This window comes from Mesoplodon densirostris, chromosome 3, assembly GCF_025265405.1.
Source record: "Mesoplodon densirostris isolate mMesDen1 chromosome 3, mMesDen1 primary haplotype, whole genome shotgun sequence".
In the NCBI taxonomy this organism is placed as follows: Eukaryota; Metazoa; Chordata; class Mammalia; order Artiodactyla; family Ziphiidae; genus Mesoplodon; species Mesoplodon densirostris.
The window spans coordinates 96,153,901-96,177,098 of record NC_082663.1 but is presented as its reverse complement, the minus strand read 5'-3'; the positions used below and the strand labels follow the sequence as shown (position 1 = coordinate 96,177,098).

Below are 23,198 nucleotides of genomic sequence, written 5' to 3'. Positions count from 1 at the left end.
GTAGTTGTGGCTCACGGGCTCTAGAGTGCTGGCTCAGTAGTTGTGGCGCACGGGCTTAGTTGCTTCTGTGGCATGTGAGATCTTCCCAGACCAGGGCTCGAACCTGTGTCCCCTGCATTGGCAGGCGGATTCTTAACTACTGTGGCACCAGGGAAGTCCTATACCATTATTATATAGCCACTGTTTAAATTTTTTCCTATTGGGATGGTGTTTCTTTCTTCTGAACATCTATTGCAGGATTAATGTAGATCAAAATTAATTTAAAATCATTGGGAACAGGGCCACTGGGAAGTTAAGGGCCAAAATCAGCAGTAAGGGTCAAGGGGAGGCAGAAGTTTGGGTAGAAATACCACAGCATCATGTTCAGCACTTCCTTCCTATGGAGGAGAGTCCTTGAGCAGCCATGAGCACCAGACTTCAGGGCTTCAGCTCTGCCCAGTTTGGGCTTTGAGGTTTTCAGTTTAATCCTTTTGTCCACTCTGTCTATTTCTCCCTCTTTAGTATAGGAGTAACTTTTTAATATTGTAAAAAAAAAAAAAAAAAAACCCTTTTTTTTTAATCAGAAAAGAATCTTTTCCTCCTCATTTGCATTTTAGAGAATGCCAACTTTTTTGGTCCATGCTGTGATATGGAGTCTCCTTGGGCAATATTTGTGTCTATGTGCTCCATCAAAGTGTGTATAAGAGGAGATTTGTTCTAAGAGTGGTATTATGGTATTTTTAAAATATGAATTTTTTAAAAATGGTGATCACCAGTTCCTTGGAGGATATTTTACACACATAAAAATTATATGTATATACAAAAAAGGGAGCATTAGGTAACGATGAGAGTGCAGGATGTATGAGGTTGGAGAGGGTTATGCTCTTTGTGAAGTCATCACTTTTATGTTTTCGTCCCTGTTAGGAAACTGGCATACTGAGGAGGGGAGGGAAGACAGTGATAGCTTGAAATCATTCTACCAGATAAAAATTCATATTCTGTTGGTAGATCCTCATTGGATAATTAGGGACCCTGGCTTGACTGACCAAGAAGATTCACTTTTTGTATATTAATATTCAGCACAGACCATTAAATAAAATTCTAGTTGAATACTAGTATTTCTACTGATCATTAGATTGAGCTCACATGTGTATTTCATGAAATTCTGTGTTTTATATAGGCTTCGAATCTTAAGATTTGGTTAGTTTTTATGTGATCGATATAAAGTATGAATGAAATATAGATGAAAAATAGTTAACTGTTTCTGTTTTCAGGAACTTACCTAGCACAGTAGTTGGTAGATGTTTAATAAGTATGTGTTGAGTCGATGTTGAATGACAAACGTTTGCTATAAGATTTGTACAGAGCATGCCATGATGGCTTATATTTATCGATGATGGCATTTTTTCCAGAACAAGAGATCAGAAATAGATTTACCGAGATGTTCCTCCCTCTTCTTTAGGAAGAACCCTGTTAAGCTGTATTATGTCCTCATGGGGGGCAAGTTAGAAAGCTTCTCTGTGGAGATCAATGATAGGAAATAAGAATATTTGGTGAAGGGATGACTGCAGAATATGAGGGCTGCCTTGTGGAAGAGTAGTAGTACTCTGGGTATATTCACAGCAAAAATTCCAGATCTGTCGAGTACACTAGCCACATATGGCTGTTGAGTGCTTGAAACACATTAGTCTGAATTGAGATATGCACTTGTACCTCTTAGAATGAAAAAATGAATATAAAATATCTCTAATAATTTTATATTACATTTTGAAATGATAGTTTTTGGATATATTGGGTTAAATATGTATTACTAAAATTAATTTCACTTGTTTATTTTTACTTTTTTGTGGCTACTGGAAAATGTAAAATGACATATGTGGCTTACACTTTCACACATATTCCTTTCAAATAGCATTGCATGGGTCATTTGACAGATTTTAAAATAAAAGGATGCCTTGAAAGGAGAGTAAGATTTGTGTGTATAACACTAGCATGTTAAATTGTGTAAAAATAAAAGAGCTATATAACTGTTCATTTTTGGTCAAATATATGCAAGCTTTTCTCCCATTCTGTATTACCTGTTGTCATTAAGATACAATCATTGTTAGTAATGTTTATTTACTGTGTTGATTTAGGTCACTTAAAAAAACCAAAAAAAAGATGCTTGATTTTTACTTTATATATTCAACAGTTTTCAGAAGTATGATTGTTTAAAAATACAAATCTATAGGATAAAGTATAGGTCTCTTAAGTGATGCACCAACAGTGATTAATTCTGAACTGTGATAGGATAAGCTTGATGACTGTTTTACATTGGTGACTTTATATAAATACCATGTGTACCAGGAAAAACATTTTTTTTACTGTTAATTCAATAATTGTATTATGTGTAGGACACAGTTACTGCTTTATCTTTTGTTAACATGTTGTGAATCTTCTCTTTGAAATTAAATTCTAAATCCAGCTTTCTGTTCATTGTTCACAGCATCACAACGGAGATCTTTGGGGTGGAGAGGTAGAAAATGCTTTATTGCTTGTGTGGCCGCAGGCAGTATAGTGTTAGATTTAAATTAAATAACTTTATATAGATAAAGTTTTTTTAAAAAATAAACATCAGTGGTCAAGTCTTCAAAATCATGTAGAAAGTGAACAAATTTGGCTGACATGACTTAAAGGTCAACAGGACTAAAATTCCAAGCAATTTCTAATGTTTTTAAATGGAGCTCTGATTATTAGTGCTTGCATTTTGCCATGTATACACACACACACACACACACACACACACACATATCCATTATGGGATATTTTTAAAGAAAATGACATCCCCTTGTTTTTTTTTAATGTTACCTTAAAAATGCTTTACATTTACTTAGTGGAACAAAGCTTATGTTGACAGCCATATTACCCTTTGGGAGGTTAAATAAGCCAGTACTTTCTTCTGTATATAAAAATTTGCTTAAAGGTATTGATAATTTTTATAGTTAATACCATAATCTTTGCTTGTTTGTGCATATGGTGTATTTTTTGTTTTTATTTTAAGGTATTTGGGATCAGAGTTTTAACACTCAGGTCTCACTTGTGGGTAAATAACGTACATTGCTTTTGTGTGAAAGGTGGGCCAACCCATTTTATTAAAATAATTTTTTTTTTTACTCCAGTTGACCTTTAAAGTAAAATTGGCTATTTTTTTTTTAGGAATGCTGGTGATACCTTAAATTTTAGTGGAGAAAATAAACACCTGAAATGTATCCCTTTTCTGGTTTCCTCACCTGCTTCTACATGCCTCGATTTTAAAATCTTACAGCCACTTCTAGAAGCCACATGTAATCCATTCTCTTACAGGCTTTAGTGAGTCCCTGAGAATTTTAAGTGTTGAAATTTAATAATTAGGAGGAAAGATAGGAACAGTTTGCTTAAAAAATTACCTTGTTACCTACTTTTGATTCAGAGGGTAGTCGAGAAAAAGTTTTTGCAGTTTGAAAATGCTAATACTGCTCAAAGGGTAAATGTAACTAATAGGCATCAGATGGTCAGAATGTGGAAGCATTAAGGTGGAAGCATAAGGCATCAGCCCAACGCACAACACCAGGAAGCCCAACGTGAGTGTCCAGCATGAGGAGAAATGGTCTACTTAATGTGTCCAGGTGGTAACAGTGGGGAGGTTGTTTGCAGCCAGGATATGGGAGAAGATGCAGCTGGCACAGGTTTGGAAACTGTTATGAATTGACTCTCTTTGTTTTGAAATACTTTATTATTCTCTTTGATCATTTAAACGGTAAAACATATGATGGAAAGCTGACTTTTTGGGGGGGGATTTGCTATAAACGAGTTTGAAATTTTTTTTGCGTCTTCATTTTATAATTGTGTCATGGTTTATGCTTAACTAGTTTAATCTGTCTTTGAAGTTAAAGGTATGGGGGAAAGATTTGATTCTGTGAGGTGGCAGTGTTCAGATAATTAGCAAATATTATTGACCCCGCAAATGGAGTTTGACATAGAAAATTGCATTGCTTGGCCTATATTGCTTCTTTACCTCTCTAAGACATCATTACTTTTTTTCCCCATTATATCATGCTACTGGGTAGTACTGTCCCATAGACCTTTCTATAATCATAGAAATGTTTGACCCTGCACCATACAAGATGGTAGCCACTAGCCATATGTGGCTCTTGAGAATTTTAAATGTGGATACTATAACTAAGGAAATGAATTTTAAATTAAATTTTAATTAAATTTAAACAGCCACATTTGGCTGTTTACTATATTAGCAGAGTTATAGAGAAATATTGATTCTGTTATGTTTTATTCTTAGTTCTACCGTCTTGATTTTTTTCCATCAGGCTTACTTCCCAGAATATCCTTAGATCTGTCCTGTTTTCCTTATTGCCCTGAATATATATTCTATTGATTGTTTTTATGAAAACAATGGTAGAAGTTAAGAAAGAAGAAATAAAAGTTCTTTAGCAGATATATTGATTTAATATTTTGTCTGATATAAGTAGTTCAGTGTGATGCTTTACACCTTTTTTTTTTTTATTATAAAAACAAGTTAAAAGAGGTTTACAGAAAAGGGATAAAACTTTTTTTCTAAAATTTCTGAACATGAGGCCAAAATCTGGGTGTCACCAGTGTATGTGTTAAAGCGTGATTTTACTGGCATAATTTACTTTTGTTTTTCCCCATTACTTAATTGATCACAATCTTCTATTCATAAAACCAATAATTCATTCTTTTAAAAACATTGACTGTTGAGATTAGTTATCCATTTTAATTTCTATCACCTAGTTCATGTGTGGAAGCATGCAACTAAATATGAATTTCCATATGTTTAAACTTGACCACTGTACTATATCACTTCCAGAATTACTTGGCTTGTTTTTTCACTAAACAAAATTTTCATTGGCATGTGTTTTAAAAGTAGCTCTGCTGCTTATTTTATTATGTGCCTGCTGTGGTGTGAAATATCTTGTACTGTATTGCATGTTTTTAGAATTATTACAAGAGTATATTTTATGTAGGATTTTCAAATTTTTATGGGGAAGATTTTTTTGTATGCTTTTTTGGGTATATTTTAAAATATGAAGGTTAAAAGTATCTTTAAATATTTTGAAAATATTTAAAATTTAAAATAGTGCAGCTGCATGTTTGTTGCATAAGTAGCTTTGGGGGCCTAATGCCATTTTGCATGGTGTAAAGTCACTTCAAATAAATAATATCGTGGGCTGATCACTAAATTTTACCTATAGTGATTTATGTTGTGATATGCTAGATATCTTTTAAGACAGTCTTCAGTGATGGTAGTAATGTCGCCAAAGCAATATTAACATAGCTGTTTAAAGACCTTTTCTAAATGTTGTATACTAAGTTTAACCATTCACTTTTGGTACTGGATACATAGTAGTATGAAAGAAGGCTGTAGGTTAAAAAGTTTGTGTTTATATTTAGGAAGTTATTTTGCGGGCAACCAAGGCTACATACTCAAATTTATACAGAAGAGGAGGGAACATGATAGGCATACACCTGTGTTAAACAGACCACCCCAGATTCTAGTGAACCTGTGGGTAAGGACTGTCATGCCTTGGTTTCTTGATTTGTTAAAATCAGGATAATACTGAAGAAGAGTGTGATGTTTAAGGTCATTCACTGTATTATTTATATATTGTAAAGTTATCTGTAATTTTTTTGATGTATCTTCTGGCTTATGAATTAAATAATCTTAATGATTCTTTTTTTCAGGTCATAAGAAGATATTAAATGGTTGGTTCCTCTTAAAGTCACTAGATTCTAGATCTATGAATGAGCTTTTTACTCTTTTATAGATTGCACTCAATTAAGTAATGATTTTGCCTACTGAATTTTTTAGATAAAACAATACTACAGTGGGATACCCTCTCTTGCAGTGGTTCTTAACGGTTTTGTGGTCACATATTCTTTTGAGAATCTGATAAAAGCTATGGGTTGTTTAACCAGAAAATATGTATGGATACATACATGCGAAATTTTGCATATAATTTCAAGTAGTTTACCAAACTATTTGAATCTTCCTAGAGTCAATCCATGGACCCTAGCTGGGTTAAGGACTCTTGCTCTTTTATGTATAAACTCAGTTCCTATCAATGAGCCAAGGCTGTGTTCATTTAAATGCAAGCCAAATTCCTTTGGGAATGATATATGAAATTAACTATAAATGTTAATTGTATAATTTCAAAAGATTTTGACCCTGTGTAGTATTGTATTATATGTTTTGTCCACATATCTGTTTGATTTAATATGGTTTTTATATGGGATTTATTATAGAATAATTTCATTCCTTTTTGATTTGATCACTGTTTAATAATGTGGGCTTATCTTTTGTATGCCAAGGAAAAACCATTTAAAAAAAAGCATTTTCAGTACATAAATTGATTTATATGGAGCCACTTTGAGTATTATGTTTTTGCAATATATTTGTAGTCTTTCCAAAACATGACTCCTTAGTTTTCATTTTATCCATTTTCCTACTGATGTAACTAAACAAGGACTTAACTAATTACACAGGCTGGAAGCGCAATTCATTGACCCCTAGGACAACTACTTTTCCTTGTCCTGGCTGTGAACATGATGTGGATCTTGGAGAACGGGGAATCAACGGTCTGTTTCGAAATTTCACTTTGGAAACTATTGTTGAAAGATATCGTCAGGCAGCCAGGGCAGCCACAGCCATTATGTGTGACCTTTGTAAACCACCACCTCAAGAGTCCACAAAAAGTTGCATGGACTGTAGTGCAAGCTACTGCAATGAATGCTTCAAAATTTATCATCCTTGGGGTACTGTAAAAGCGCAGCATGAGTATGTGGGCCCAACTACGAATTTTAGACCCAAGGTAAGTGAAGTTTCTATTAAGTTAGAGTATTAAACTTAATGTGATAAGATAAATTGTAACAAGTCTAGAACCTGACAGTAAGAAGGGAAATAACTTTAAAAGCTGGAACAAGAAATTAAGGCCTAGTAGTTGGAGTTATTTAGTATGTTGCTAAACATCCCCAGAGCTTAGAAGGCAATATCATGGTTCACTCTATTACAATACAGTGTGATACAATACAATATATGAATGCTTGTAATGATAAATGACTAAGAGAGGAAAAGTGATGTCAGATATACTCTCTAAGATTGAAATGGTTAAAGTTAAAAAGCTTTTGTGCTTTAATATGATAAATCCATAATTGTCTAAAAGATGTGATTGGGAAACATTCTGACATTTTTGGTTACCTAAAATTATATTATGAATAAATAAGAGTAACAACAGCCTAATAGTTTGAAGCTTATTATATAATGGTTATATAGTATTTGAAGTGGAATTTGCATTTCTTAAATAGTCTGGGTAATTTCTATAGTAATGTACAGAAAAACTTTATGAATGAATGAAGTTATAGATGAAACAAAGTAGTGAATAGTGTAATTCACTATAGTCAAATTCTAAAAAGGTGTCTCATCCTATAGAATATTTGCCTTATAATTTTGAGTTCTTGCATTCCTTGCAGAAAGCCTGACTTTATATTCTATTTTAAATGTAATGGCTTTGAGAATGTAGGAACCTGGGCATGCTTAGACATTTGAAATCTTTTCCAGTTTTTCTCCTGGAGCTACACATTGGTATTAAGACTTTTTATAATGGAATTTTAAAAAAATTTCTCTAAGTTATCAGGCCAGTTGTAGTTGCTTAAAATCTAATCTTTTGGAATAATGGGCAGCTTTTTGATTTCCATTAAGACACTAGTTTAAAAGAATCCTCCTTCTCTTCCAAATGAAAACAGCTACATTATGTAAAAATTCAGTGTAACTATGATGATAGTTTACAGAGTAAACAAAAAGGTAGAAACTTAAATCAGGAGAACACAGTTCTAAATTTGGTCAATGTGTGTGCAGTCAATATGTAGAAGCAAACATCTGGAAGCTTATAAAGTGTTCCAAGACTCTCTTAGTAACAAATTTCTTGTGAGGATAATGAGGCTATGGGTCCTCATAAGTTATTTGTTATGATACCTTAAAAAATATTGATCATGATCATTAAGAATTTACCTAGTCATTATGATCAGAGGACCTTTCTAGCTTGTTTAAGCATTTCACTTAAGTCTTATGGGAAGTAAATTTTTACCTTCTTATCACCAAGTTTAGAGGAAATAACACTTAGAAAATTAATTGACCATTTGAACCCTCAAATTGAAAAACAGTAATTCTAATGTAGAGAATTCTCATATAATGTACCAAATGCTTTTATTTCTTTTTATACTTTCATTACTTTAAATGGCTTTATTTAGTGATTTCATAAAGCAAATCTTTGTGTTTTGGGACTTTATCCAATTACTTGAAATCTTTTGAATGCCATGTAAGCTATGAAGACCCTTAATCCCACTTTTATTCTTTATTCAATAGATTTTAATGTGCCCAGAACATGAAACGGAGAGAATAAACATGTACTGTGAATTATGTAGGAGGCCAGTTTGTCATCTCTGTAAGTTGGGTGGTAATCATTCCAACCACCGTGTAACCACCATGAGCAGTGCCTACAAAACCTTAAAGGTAGAACTTATTTTTAGAACTAAATTTTGATCCATTATAACTTTAGACCTTTAACTTTTTCTATATAAAATCATATTGTGCATATTGTGTGGTCTGTTTTACTGAAGTGAGTTAATAATCTAAAGTGTTACTTAATGATCTATTAATATTAGGTTGTTAGTATTTCTGACCAGGCAGCTCTTTGTCCTACTGATGATATCTAGTTCTGAGGAAAGAGAGGGATGAAGGACACTTCATTATGATCCATCCCTACATGAGCTCAATGCCACGACATTGAGTGTGGTTATGGGAGTGACACACTTTGAAGGGTAGTAGCTGTTTTAAGACACTTGATTCTTATTGCTGCCAATAGAATTAGTATAAACATTTTTGTATATTCTGGTGGGTTCCAGCTAAAACTGAGTTATTTACTGTCTGTTAACCTTATACATGGCCCCCCCCTTTTTTTTTTTTGTGGTACGCGGGCCTCTCACTGTTGTGGCCTCTCCTGCTGCGGAGCACAGGCTCCGGATGCACAGGCTCAGCGGCCATGGCTCACGGGCCCAGCCGCTCCGTGGCATGTGGGATCTTCCCAGACTGGGGCACGAACCCGTGTCCCCTGCATCGACAGGCGGACTCTCAACCACTGCGCCACCAGGGAAGCCCACATGGCCCTTTTAAAACTTTCAAATTTGATAATCTACAGCCAAGTAGGCAGTGGTATAATGCTATTTTTTTGTTTCATTCTTTTTTCTTTTTTAAAGGAATCAATTCATTTATAAATCTACTACCCATTTAAATTTTTGATTCCTTTAACAATATGTGTATGCATTTTTTGACCTGTATCTATTTTGCATCTATACATACAGTTTCATATTTTGTATTTTGTATGTCTGACATGCTCAGTCCTCCCTCTACATTGAACACATGGGTTACAAGTATTGTTGTTTTTTGTCCATCCTCAGTTACTAATTCTGTTATCTGTGTCATTACTAGGTCAATTTTGACTGATTTTTCTTATCATTATGAGTTGTATTTCCCTCCTCCTTTGCAAGCCTGGCAACTTTTGATTGGCTGCCAGGTATTGTAAAGCTCACCTTGTTGGGCACTGGATATTTTTATATTCCTAAAGATATTCTTGAGTTTTCTTCTTTTGTGTGATTAAGTTACTTGGGAACAATTTGTTCCTTTTTGGTCTTGCTGTTAAGCTTTGTTAGGACAGAGCAACATTTTGTTCTAGGACTAATTTTATGTGATTATTGAAGTAAAGCCATTTGTTTACTCTTCCCAAAGCCCTATGAATTTTGAGGGTTTGTTTTTTTTTTTTTTAATCTGGCTGGTGGGGAACAGGCACTATTTCTGGCATGTGTGAGCTCTGAAATTGTTCCTTCTAATTCTTTTGGGTGATACTTGCCCTGGCCTGTGACAATTTCCTCACACATAAAAATTGATCAAAGCTCATATGAATAAGCAAGGGGGCTGCTTGGTAAATCTCTGGAGTTCTTTCTCTTTATGGCCACCTGTTCTTAGGTGTTATGTTTTATAAACTCTGGCCTCCCCAGACTCCCAGCTTCATCGCCTCATCTCACGGGAGATCCTGGGCCCCATTTGAGTTCTCTGCACCAGGCCTGGGAAGCCTTCTCCTGACAATAAGCTGAGAGCAATCATAGGCTCATCTTGTTTCCCATCCCTCAGGGGCACTGTTTTTCGTTTCTTGATGTCCAGTATCTTGAGAGCTGTTTCATTTATTCTGTTAGGTTTTTTTAGTTGTTTCAAGTGGGTGAGTAAATCCAGTCTTTGTTTCTCTGCTGTGCCTCACAGTGGCAATAACACTGTTTGCTAATTTTAACTTTGCCACCTTTTTTGTTTGTTTCTTATTGGTTGGATATTATATAAGTTGTCCAAAATTTTTTTTTCTATTACTTGGAATCGATATTTGACAATAGCATACACTTAAGTTATCCTTTGCCTTGTTGTTAATTTCTCCCATTTATGTTTCACACTTTTAAAAATGAGACTCCATAATGGATTTTTCAATTTATTCACTTTTTAGTAAGAGTAAAATTATTCAGTTTTGCTGAAAGTAGCAAACAGATCTCCTTAGATCTTCCTTTTTACTTGTTTTAGATTTTAAGCCGAAGACCTTCGTGATGTAGGTGACATAGGTAGGTTTATAAAACCATTTTCATTTTTACTCACTTGAGTGTTGCAGGAAGAGAGCTCAAACTCTGCTGGGTGTTAGAATCACCTGGAACACTTGGTAAAACTATGGAAGCCAGGCCTGTACTACTTTAATTACCTTGGGCCTCTATATTCTTTATGGACTCTCAGGAGACTGATAATGCACACCAGCATTTGAGAACCACTGCTCTAGAGGAAGCTTTGAGCAACTTTGGGGTCCTTGAGAATTTAGCCTCTGATCAGTTCCTAGAGAACTGGGGTCCTTCTAACACTAAAGGATTTAAACCTGCTTCTCATGTTAGATGAACTTCCTGGATAAAACGCCTAGTATCAGTGTCTGGTGCGTATACTTTTTGGAGGATTATGAATAAAGGGACCACTGATTCTTGGTTAAGACAGATCTAGTCTTAACACAGACTGCCAAAGTTTAAGGGGACTGAGAAGACTGGAGCCGTCTCAGATAAAGGCTGTGGTTGGCCAGAGACTTGGTCTAAGCCTCACAGCTCACTGGAACCACTTAGACCTTGGACGGTGTTTCTGAATTCTGTCCTCTATTCTTCTCTAGCCTATTTAGCACTGTTAACTTAAGCTGTTTCAGAACTAAGCCCTACTTCACTTTAAATGGCCAAATTCCTTTCTTTGCTACTACAGCTAAAAAGAGTGCCAGCACTCATACCCCGTAGGTCTGGTCCTAACATGGGCCTGACAGCGGTGGTATTGGAGGAACTATCATCTTCCTTGCAGCTTGGTGCTGAGGAAGCACCTCTCAGCCTGTGACATCAAGGTTAATGTGTGGTGAGGAATTTTCTAGTTCAGCCATTGACTATGTGATATTTGTACTAAGTGAGCTTTGGTTTCCTCATCTGTAAAATGCTGGATTAAAATGCAGGATTTTAATGTCTCTTCCTATCCTTAACATCTTATGGTTTCCTTCTTGGTCCCATCCTGCCCTGAGTTCTCAGAAATCTTGTTCCTCTGCCTAACAGGTCTTTCCTCTGTCCCTCCAGTGAGCCATCAAGGAAACTCACTGGGTCTGATTGCTGGGTGTCCCAAAGAGTGAAAGATAGGCCATGCTGGAGACCTGTCACTTTGATTTCTGCATACGTTCTCTTACCCTGTAACATGGTCTAAGTAAAAAAAGAGGACGATGATACAAGAAGGAGACTCACTTCTTTAATTCCTAAGAGCTTTGCGCCTCTTCTTCCTAACTCTTTTCAACCCTTAGTCCAGTTGTGAGCAAGAAACGTTCAGATCCTCCTGTCAGGGCTACAGCATGGGAAGTGTTTTCTGGATGTTCTTATTCTAACTTAGTCTCAGGATACATTGTCTCTTACTGCTTTGTACCCCGTGGTATGTCAGGGTATTATTGTTTGTTTTTAAATGTATTTCAGGTATATTAATGTTTTCTGGGCTACACTAGTGATCTCACCAAAATCTATGACATTATCTCTATGGTAAACTATACCAGTTTCAAAATGACTACTTTATGAACAAACTATTCAATAAGCTCTTGAAGTTACCTATTCTTATAAATCTGTGTTTCCATTATTGTGTATTGTGTAATTGTTTAGTGAACATCTAGGCTGGGATGGACTCTGAAGATTATTTTGGAAGGGTCTTTGTTGTTTTTCCTGTTGTGTGTGGGGTGTGTGTGTGGGAGAGTGAATTATAAGATCTGGTGGAAGACAACACTATTTGGATCGCTGTCCTTCCATTTACTTAGAAGCCTTGGGAGGAAGCATTCTGGGAGTGATGATGAGACAACCAAAATACGCTATTTGTGTATTCAGGAGTTTTTACTAATCTGAGCATCACTACCTTGTTCTTTTTTCTGACTGCTTCTAATCCCTCATGTATCTTTAGGCCTGTGTGCTCAATGCCAGTGCCTGTTTACCCTGGGTTAATTAATGATAATCACCATTGTTGATTTTACTGTCTGTTCATCATAGGCTAGAGAAGAGGATACTGTGTTAAAAGAAATTCTGGAAGGCCTTTGTTACACTTCTATTTCTGTTTCTAATATCTTCCAATAGGAAAAGCTTTCAAAAGATATTGATTACCTTATTGGCAAGGAGAGCCAGGTGAAGAGTCAGATTTCTGAACTAAACTTGTTAATGAAAGAAACGGAGGTAAGTGATAAGCTGGTTTGCATATTTTTCACTTATTCATTTAGACATTCATTTATTCATTCGTAAAATCCAGAGGGTATTATTTGAGCTGGGAGTACAAAGTTGTGTTAGATCTCACTCCTGCTTTTCTGGGACTAAGAAAACAAACGTAAAATATAATACTATGTGATCAGTGCTGATAGAGGTTGTGATTAAATGATATTGGAACACAGAGGAAAGAATGACTAATTCTTTATGTGGCAGTTAACGAGTTCTCCAAAGTAGCAATATAAGGAAAATAATAGCTTTTATGATTATCTGTATCTTATAAAACTAACAGATTGCATTTGAAAAATGTACTATATGTCGATAAGACCAGGTTTATTTAAGTTTCCAGATACTCCGAAGTATATTCCTGTCACATATGTTCACCAAAAGACATGTATTAAGATGTTCTTAGCTGCATTATTTGTGATAGCCACAAAATGGAAAGTACTCAAATGTTCATTAACAGTGGAATATAAATAGCAGTGAAGGATGAATATCTACAACTATGTGCAACAATGTAGATAAGTCTGGCACTAATATTGAAAGGAAGATGCCAAATACAAAGGAGTACATGCTGGGTGATTCCAAGACAGGTGAAACAAGACTGTTGTTCAGGATAGGAGTTATTGAAGAGAGGGAGGATTAGTGCCTGGAAAGGTTACAAGGGTGGCTTCTGGGATACTGGTAATATTGTTCAGTCTGGATGCTGGTTACATGGGTGTGGTTGCAAAGCCTCATTGATCCTTACACTTATATGTACATTTTCCTCTTTGCATATTATACTTCAGTAAAAAATTTTAAAAACTGATAGCACCTTAAAAGTATAGTAAGAGCTCTGCTGCTGCGTGAGGTGGCGGGTTCAGGACAGAGGACTAAGCACATGGACTGGAAGTTAGAAGGGAGCGCTCAGAAAACAGAGTCACACGTGCTGCAGGAGCAAGAAGTCACCCTAGAGGACACAGGTGAAGATGGCATCTCTGAAAGCTTCCAGCTTCTACAGATTGACGTGGAATGTGAGCATCGAGAGGAGATGACCCTGCCTACAAGCAATGCAGTGTGGCACTCGTTCTCAAACAATTTTGTTTTCTGGATAATATAAGAAAAATGTCCAAAGAAAACAGAGACACTGGGAAAAGATAGTTGCAGCAAAGAAGAGTAAAAGAAAACAAGAGAAAGAAAGAAGAAAAGCCAACCGTGTAGAAAATTCAGGCATCTACCCCCAGCACAGCAAACGTTTTCTGAGATCCTTAACCAAGGAAAGACTTTTGGAAGCTAAACACTCAGGACCAAGACTCTGTATCGATTTGAGTATGACCCACCACATGTCTAAGAAGGAATTAAGTAGACTGGCTGGACAGATCCGAAGGTTGTATGGTTCAAATAAAAAAGCTGACAGGCCATTTTGGATCTACCTCACTGGATTCACCACAGACAGTCCCCTGTATGAAGAGTGTTTGAGGATGAATGATGGATTTTCTAGTTATCTGCTAGACATAACAGAAGAAGACTGCTTTAGTTTATTTCCTCTGGAAACCCTTGTGTACCTGACTCCTGACTCAGAACATGTCTTTGGATTTAGAAATTATAAAACAGATTGACCTCAGTGGCCTTCATTTTTTCATTAGCTCTTGAAGATGTTGATCTAAACAAAGTTTACATCCTTGGTGGACTTGTGGACGAAAGCATTCAGAAGAAGGTGACATTTCAAAAGGCCCAAGAACACTCTGTCAAGACTGCTCGCTTACCAATCCAGGAACACATGGTCAGATGCCAGAATGGGAAAAACTATCATTCAGAGATACTGGCCATCAATCAAGTGTTTGATATCCTGTCCACTTACTTTGAGACTCAAAACTGGCCTGAAGCATTGAAGAAAGGAGTTTGTTCCAGAAAAGGCTATACTCTTCAGAACTCAGTGGAATGATGGACAGCCTAAGATTGCAGCTGCAGGAGGTGAAGTTGCTGGAGTTGCCTTGACCAAAGAAAAGATCAGAGGATGGTGGTGGTACTCATTTGCCTTTACTTGACATCTTGGCTCTTCACTGGGATAGGAGTTACTAACAGTGACCATATTTTATGCTCTTTTGTATCTCCCATAGTGCCTGGCTCACAGGAAGTGCCCAGATACGTGTTGACTAAAAAGTTTACATAATAATGAATTAGCCCTAAAACTAAAAAAAAAAAAAAAAAAAAGTATAGTAAGAGAGGATAGGACTGGGCTATTTTAAAATTCCTAATAGTCTTCACTGATTTTGATCCCTATTTCTTTTCTCTATTTGAAATAAACTGAAGAGCCATTACCCTTGATCACTTTATGTTTTGTAATTAAATATAAAAATATTCTGACTAGTATGAGACTGTCATTTCTTACAAATTTTTTTCAAAAATGGGTTAAAATCATTGAAAAATTACGTGAATTAACACCATATTACCAGTATTTTTTTAAAATTTAATTTAATTTATTTTTTTATAGAGCAGGTTCTTATTAGTCATCCATTTTATACACATCAGTGTATACATGTCAATCCCAATCACCCAATTCATCACACCACCACCCCCCACCCACAGCTGCTTTCCCCCCTTGGTGTCCATACGTTTGTTCTCTACATCTGTGTCTCAATTTCTGCCCTGCAAACCGGTTCATCCGTACCATTTTTCTAGGTTCTACATATGTGCGTTAATATGCGATATTTGTTTTTCTGACTTACTTCACTCTGTATTGACAGTCTCTAGATTCATCCACGTCTCTACAAATGACCCAATTTCGTTCCTTTTCATGGCTGAGTAATATTCCACTGTGTATATGTACTACATCGTCTTTTTTTTTTTTTTTACATCTTTATTGGAGTATAATTGCTTTACAATGGTATGTTAGTTTCTGCTTTACAACAAAGTGAATCACTTATACATATACATATGTTCCCATATGTCTTCCCTCTTGCGTCTCCCTCCCTCCCACCCTCCCTATCCCATCTCTCCAGGCAGTCACAAAGCACCGAGCTGATCTCCCTGTGCTATGCGGCTGCTTCCCACTAGCTATCTACCTTACGTTTCGTAGTGTATATATGTCCATGCCTCTCTCTTGCTTTGTCATAGTTTACCCTTTCCTCTCCCCATATCCTCAAGTCCATTCTCTAGTAGGTCTGTGTCTTTATTCCTGTCTTACCCCTAGGTTCTTCATGACATTTTTTTTCTTAAATTCCATATATATGTGTTAGCATACAGTATTTGTCTTTCTCTTTCTGACTTACTTCACTCTGTATGACAGACTCTAGGTCTATCCACCTCATTACAAATAGCTCAATTTCATTTCTTTTTATGGCTGAGTAATATTCCATTGTATATATGTGCCACATCTTCTTTATCCATTCGCCTGTCGATGGGCATTTAGGGTGCTTCCATGACCTGGCTATTGTAAATAGTGCTACATTGAACATTGGGGTGCATGTGTCTTTTTTTTTTTTTTTTTTTTGCTGTACACGGGCCTCTCACTGTTGTGGCCTCTCCCGTTGTGGAGCACAGGCTCCGGACGCGCAGGCTCAGCGACCATGGCTCACGGGCCCAGCCGCTCCGCGGCATGTGGGATCTTTCCGGATTGGGGCACAAACCTGTGTTGCCTGCATCGACAGGCGGACTCTCAACCACTGCGCCACCAGGGAAGCCTGCATGTGTCTTTTCGAATTACGGTTTTCTCTGGGTATGTGCCCAGTAGTGGTATTGCTGGGTCATATGGTAATTCTATTTTTAGTTTTTTAAGGAACCTCCATAATGTTCTCCATAGTGGCTGTATCAATTTACATTCCCACCAACAGTGCAAGAGGGTTCCCTTTTCTCCACACCCTCTCCAGCATTTGTTGTTTGTAGATTTTCTGATGATGACCATTCTAACTGGTGTGAGGTGATACGTCATTGTAGTTTTGCTTTTCATTTCTCTAATAATTAGTGATGTTGAGCAGCTTTTCTTGTGTCTCTTGGCCATCTGTCTGTCTTCTTTGGAGAAATGTCTTCTGCCCATTTTTTGATTGGGTTGTTTGTTTTTTTAATATTGAGCTGCATGAGCTGTTTATATATCTTGGAAATTAATCCTTTGTCCATTGATTAATTTGCAAATATTTTCTCCCTTTCTGAGGGTTGCCTTTTCATCTTGTTTGTAGTTTCCTTTCTTTTGCAAAAGCTTTTAAGTTTCATTAGGTCCCATTTGTTTATTTTTGTTTTTATTTCCATTACTCTAGGAGGTGGATCAAAAAAGATCTTGCTGTGATTGATGTCAAAGAGTGTTCTTCCTATGTTTTCCTCTAAGCTTTATAGTGTCCAGTCTTACATTTAGGTCTCTAATCCATTTTGATTTTATTTTTCTGTATGGTGTTAGGGAGTGTTCTAATTTCATTCTTTTACACGTAGCTGTCCAGTTTTCCCGGCACGACTTACTGAGAGACTGTCTTTTCTCCATTGTATATCCTTGCCTCCTTTGTCATAGATTAGTTGACCATAGGTGTGTGGGTTTATCTCTGGGCTTTCTATCCTGTTCCATTGATCTATATTTCTGTTTTTGTGGCAGTACCATATTGTCTTGATGACTGTAGCTTTGTAGTATAGTCTGAAGTCAGGGAGTCTGATTCCTCCAGCTTCATTTTTTTTACCTCAAGACTGCTTTGGCTATTGAGGGTCTTTTGTGTCTCCATACAAATTTTAAGATTTCTTGTTCTAGTTGTGTAAAAAATGCCATTGGTGGGCTTCCCTGGTGGCGCAGTGGTTGAGAGTCCGCCTGCCGATGCAGGGGACACGGGTTCGTGCCCCGATCCCGGAGGATCCCACATGCCGCGGAGCGGCTGGGCCCGCGAGCCGTGGCCGCGGAGCCTGTGTTTCCGGAGCCTGTGCTCCGCAACGGGAGAGGCCGCAGCAGTGAGAGGCCCGCGTACAGCAAAAAAAAAAAAAAAAAAAAAAAAAATGCCATTGGTAATTTGATAGGAAGTGCATTGAATCTGTAGATTGCTTTGGGTAGTATACTCATTTTCACAATATTGATTCTTCCAATCCAAGAAAATAGTATATCTCTCCATCTGTTGGTATCATCTTTAATTTATTTCAACAGTGTCTTATAGTTTTCTGCATACAGGTCTTTTTTCTCCCTAGGTAGGTTTATTCCTAGGTATTTTATTCTTTTTGTTGAAATGGTAAATGGGGGTGTTTCCTTAATTTCTCTTTCAGATTTTTCACCATTAGTGTATAGGAATGCAAGAGATTTCTGTGCATTAATTTTGTATCCTGCAACTTTACCAAATTCATTGATTAGCTCTAGTAGTTTTCTGGTGGCATCTTTAGGATTCTCTATGTATAGTATCATGTCATCTACAAACAGTGACAGTTTTACTTCTTCTTTTCCAATTTGGATTCCTTTTATTTCTTTTTCTTCTCTGATTGCCGTGACTAGGACTTCCAAAACTATGTTGAATAATAATGGCAAGAGTGGACATCCTTGTCTTGTTCCTGATCTTTGAGGAAATGCTTTCAGTTTTTCACCATTGAGAATGATGTTTGCTGTGGGTTGGTCGTATATGGCCTTTATTATGTTGAGGTAGCTTCCCTCTATGCCCACTTTCTGGAGAGTTTTTATCATAAATGGGTGTTGAATTTTGTCAAAAGCTTTTTCTGCATCTATTGAGATGATCATATGGTTTTTCTTCTTCAATTTGTTAATATGGTGTATCACATTCATTGACTTGCGTATATTGAAGAATCTTTGCATCCCTGGGATAAATCCCACTGGATCATGGTGTATGATCCTTTTAATGTGTTGTTGGATTCTGTTTGCTAGTATTTTGTTGAGGATTTTTGCATCTATATTCATCAGTGATATTGGTCTGTAATTTTCTTCTTTTGTAGTATCTTTGTCTGGTGTTGGTATCAGGGTGATGGTGGCCTCATAAAATGAGTTTGGGAGTGTTCCTTCCTCTTCAATTTTTTGGAAGAGTTTGAGAAGTATGGGTGTTAGCTCTTCTCTAAATGTTTGATAGAATTCACCAGTGAAGCCCTCTGGTCCTGGACTTTTGTTTGTCGGAAGATTATTTATTTATTTTATTATTTTTTTTTGGCTGCATTGGGTCTTCGTTACTGCGCATGGTCTTTCTCTAGATGCAGCGAGCGGGGGCTACTCTTTTTTGTGGTGTGCGGGTTTCTCATTGCAGTGGTTTCTCTTTTTGCGGATCACGGGCTCTAGGTGCGTGGGCTTCAGTAGTTGTGGTACATGGACTCAGTAGTTGTGGCTCTCAGGCTCTGGAGCGTAGGCTCAGTAGTTTTGGTGCATGGCTTAGTTACTCCGTGGCATGTGGGATCTTCCCAGACCAGAGCTTGAACCTGTGTCCCCTGCATTGGCAGGCAGATTCTTAACCACTGGACCACCAGGGAAGCCCTGTTCGAAGATTTTTAATCACAGTTTCAATTTCATTACTTGTGGTTGGTCTGTTCATATTTTCTATTTCTTCCTGGTTCAGTCTTAGAAGCTTATACCTCTCTAAGAATTTCTCCGTTTCTTCCAGGTTGTCCATTTTATTGGTGTAGAGTAGCTTGTAGTGGTCTCTTAGGATGCTTTGTATTTCTGTGGTGTCTGTTGTAACTTCTCCTTTTTCATTTCTAATTTTATTGATTTGAGTCCTCTCCCTCTTTTTCTTGATGAGTCTGGCTAATGGTTTATCAATTTTGTTTATCTTCTCAAAGAACCAGCTTTTAGTTTTATTGATCTTTGCTGCTGTTTTCTATTTCATTTATTTCTGCTCTGATATTTATGATTTCTTTCTTTCTGCTAACCCTGGGTTTTGTTTGTTCTTCTTTCTCTAGTTCCTTTAGGTGTAAGGTTAGGTTGTTTGGGATTTTTCTTGTTTCTTGAGGTAGGCTTGTATAGCTATAAACTTCTCTCTTAGAACGGTTTTTGCTGCATTCCATTGGTTTTGGATCATAGTGTTTTCATTATCATTTTTCTCTAGGTATTTTTTGACTTCCTCTTTGATTTCTTCAGTGATCTACTGGTTATTTAGTAACGTATTGTTTAGCCTCTATGTGTTTGTGTTTTTTATGTTTTTTTCCCTGTAATTGATTTCTAATCTCATAGCATTGTGGTCAGAAGAGATGCTTAATATGATTTCAATTTTCTTAAATTTACTGAGGCTTGATTTGTGACCAAAGATGTCATCCATCCTGGAGAATGTTCCATGTGCGCTTGAGAAGAAAGTGTAATCTGCTGTTTTTGGATGGAATGTCCTATAAATATCAATTAAATCTATCTGGTCTATTTTGTCATTTAAAGCTTGTGTGTCCTTATTAATTTTCTGTCTGGATGATCTGTCCATTGGTACAAGTGAGGTGTTAAAGTCCCCCACTATTATTGTGTTACTGTCGATTTCTTCTTTTATAGCTGTTAGCAGTTGCCTTATGTATTGAGGTGCTCCTGTGATGGGTGCATATATATTTATAATTGTTATATCTTCTTGGATTGATCCCTTGATCATTATGTAGTGTCCTTCTTTGTCTCTTGTCATAGTCTTTATTTTAAGGTCTATTTTATGTGATATGAGTATTGCAACTCCACCTTTCTTTTGATTTCTGTTTGCATGGAATATCTTTTTCCATCCCCTCACTTTCAGTCTGAATGTGTCACTAGGTCTGAAGTAGGTGTCTTGTAGACAGCATATGTATGGGTCTTGTTTTTGTATCCACTCAGCAAGCCTGTGTCTTTTGTTTGGAGGATTTAATGCATTCATGTTTAAGGTAATTATCACTATGTATATTCCTATTACCATTTTCTTAATTGTTTTGGGTTTGTTTTTTAGGTCCTTTTCTTCTCTTGTGTTTCCCACTTAGAGAAGTCCCTTTAGCATTTGTTGTAGAGCTGGTTTGGTGGTACTGAATTCTCTTATCTTTTGCTTGTCTGTGCAGCTTTTGATTTCTCCATAGAATCTTAATGAGATCCTTGGTGGGTAGAGTAATCTTGGTTGTAGGTTCTTCCCTTTCATCACTTTAAATATGTCATGCCACTCCCTTCTGTCTTGCAGAGTTTCTGCTGAGAAATCAGCTGTTCACCTTATGGGAGTTCCCTTGTATGTTATTTCTCATTTTTCCCTTGCTGCTTTCAATAATTTTTCTTTGTCTTTAATTTTTGCCAATTTGATTACTATGTGTCTCGGCATGTTTCTCCTTGGGTTTATCCTGTATGGGACTCTCTGTACTTCCTGGAGTTGGGTGGCTATTTCCTTTCCCATGTTAGGGAAGTTTTAGACTATAATCTCTTCAAATATTTTCTCAGGTCCTTTCTCTCTCTCTTCTCCTTCTGGGACCCCTATAATGTGAATGCTGTTGTGTTTAATATTGTCCCAGAGGTCTCTTAGGCTGTTTTCATTTCCTTTCATTCTTTTTTCTTTATTCTGTTCCACAGCAGTGATATTCCCCCATTTTGTCTTCCAGGTCACTTATCCGTTCTTCTGCCTTAGTTATTCTGCTATTGATTCCTTCTAGTGTATTTTTTTTTTTTTTTTTTTTTTTTTTGTGGTACGTGCCACTGCTGTGGCCTCTCCCGTTGCGGAGCACAGGCTCGGGACGCGCAGGCTCAACGGCCATGGCTCACGGACCCAGCCGCTCCGCGGCACGTGGGATCCTCCTGGACCGGGGCACGAACCCGCGTTCCCTGCATCGGCAGGAGGAATCTCAACCACTGCGCCACCAGGGAAGCCCCCTTCTAGTGTATTTTTCATTTCAGTTATTGTGTTGCTCATCTCTGTTTGTTTTGTTCTTTAATTCTTCTCAGTCTTTGTTAAACATTTCTTGCATCTTCTCGATCTTTGCCTCCATTCTTTTTCCGAGGGTCCTGGATCATCTTCTCTGTCATTATTCTGAATTCTTTGTCTGGAAGATGGCCTGTCTCCACTTCATTTAGTTGTTTTTCTGGGGTTTTATCTTGTTCCTTCATCTGGTACATAGCCCTCTACCTTTTCATTTTGTCTATCTTTCTGTGAATGTGGCTTTTGTTCCACAGGCTGAAGGATTGTAGTTCTTCTTGCTTCTGCTGTCTGTCCTCTGGTGGATGAGGCTATCTAAGGGGCTTGTGCAAGTTTCCTGATGGGAGGGACTGGTGGTGGGTAGAGCTGGTTGTTGCCTTAGTGAGCAGAGCTCAGTAAATCTTTAATCCGATTGTCTGCTGATGGGTGGGGCTGGGTTCCCTCCCTGTTGATTGTTTGGCCTGAGGTGACCCAACACTGGAGCCTACCCAGGCTCTTTGGTGGGGCTAATGGCGGAGTCTGGGAGGGCTCATGCCAAGTAATACTTCCCAGAACTTCTGCTGCCAGTGTCCTTTTCCTCATGGTGAGATATAGCCACTGCCCGCCTCTGCAGGAGACCTTCCAACACTAGCAGGTAGGTCTGGTTCAGTCTCCTATGGGGTCACTGCTCTTTCCCACTGGTTCCTAATGTGCACACTACTTTGTGTGTGCCCTCCAAGAGTGGAGTCTCTGTTTCCTCCAGTCCTGTCGAAGTCCTGCAGTCAAATCCTGCTAGCCTTCAAAGTCTGATTCTCTAGGAATTCCTCCTCCCCTTGCCAGACCCCCAGGTTGGGAAGCCTGACGTGGGGCTCAGAACCTTCACTCCATTGGGTGGACTTCTGTTGTATAAGTGTTCTCCAGTTTGTGAGTCACCCACCCAGCAGTTATGGGATTTGATTTGATTGTGATTGCGCCCCTCCTACTATCTCATAGTGGCTTCTCCTTTGTCTTTGGATGTGGGGTATCTTTTTTGGTGAGTTCCAGTGTCTTCCTGTCAATGACTGTTTGGCAGTTAGTTGTGATTCTGTTGTTCTTGCAAGAGGGAGTGAGAGCACATCCTTCTACTCTGCCATCTTTTTTTTTTTTTTTTTTTTTTTTTGCTGTACGCGGGCCTCTCACTGTTGTGGCCTCTCCCGTTGTGGAGCACAGTCTCTGGACGCGCAGGCTCAGCGGCCATGGCCCATGGGCCCAGCCGCTCCGCAGCATGTGGGATCTTCCCGGACCGGGGCATGAACCCATGTCCCCTGCATAGGCAGGCGGACTCCCAACCACTGCGCCACCAGGGAAGCCCTCGCCATCTTGAGCCAATCTCCATATTACCAGTTTTGCTTTAATATTTTAAATAATATTTTTCTGTTAGTCACTGACTGCATTTTCATGTAATTTAAAAGTAGGATTCTGTTTCTCACATTTGTTTCTGATTGACAAACTCTCTCAGTTTACTATAATCCCCGAACACATAGCACATTATCATCTAGATAGTAGGTTGCTTGAGGGATTGTGTCTGTGGTAATTTTAGATTTGTCTTTATTGGTTTTC

The 23,198-nt window shown here is 37.6% G+C and overlaps 2 protein-coding genes across 2 annotated transcripts in view; both read left to right on the top strand.

The window, feature by feature from the left end:
- The window catches only part of TRIM36 (tripartite motif containing 36), a 38,472-nt gene that overhangs the window by 3,697 nt on the left and 11,577 nt on the right, over positions 1–23,198 (top strand). Inside the window, exons 3-5 of the mRNA XM_060091857.1 lie at positions 6,517–6,842; positions 8,393–8,539; positions 12,733–12,828. Of these exons, the coding sequence (XP_059947840.1) occupies positions 6,517–6,842; positions 8,393–8,539; positions 12,733–12,828 (569 nt within the window). The remainder of the gene's footprint in view (positions 1–6,516; positions 6,843–8,392; positions 8,540–12,732; positions 12,829–23,198) is intronic.
- On the top strand, positions 13,705–14,885 carry LOC132485344 (tRNA methyltransferase 10 homolog B-like). Its single transcript, XM_060091855.1, has 3 exons — positions 13,705–13,920; positions 13,955–14,420; positions 14,480–14,885. The coding sequence occupies exons 1-3, from the start codon at positions 13,736–13,738 to the stop codon at positions 14,777–14,779; spliced, it is 951 nt and encodes a 316-aa protein (XP_059947838.1). The 5' UTR covers positions 13,705–13,735; the 3' UTR covers positions 14,780–14,885.

Bases quoted from the DNA above. Each gene is read 5' to 3' on its own strand.
- LOC132485344 (XM_060091855.1), top strand. From the start codon at position 13,736: ATGGACTGGAAGTTAGAAGGGAGCGCTCAGAAAACAGAGTCACACGTG. The intron at 13,921-13,954 runs GTTCTCAAACAA...TGGATAATATAA, and splicing joins AGCAATGCAGTGTGGCACTC to GAAAAATGTCCAAAGAAAAC. The intron at 14,421-14,479 runs GTCTTTGGATTT...ATTTTTTCATTA, and splicing joins TGACTCCTGACTCAGAACAT to GCTCTTGAAGATGTTGATCT.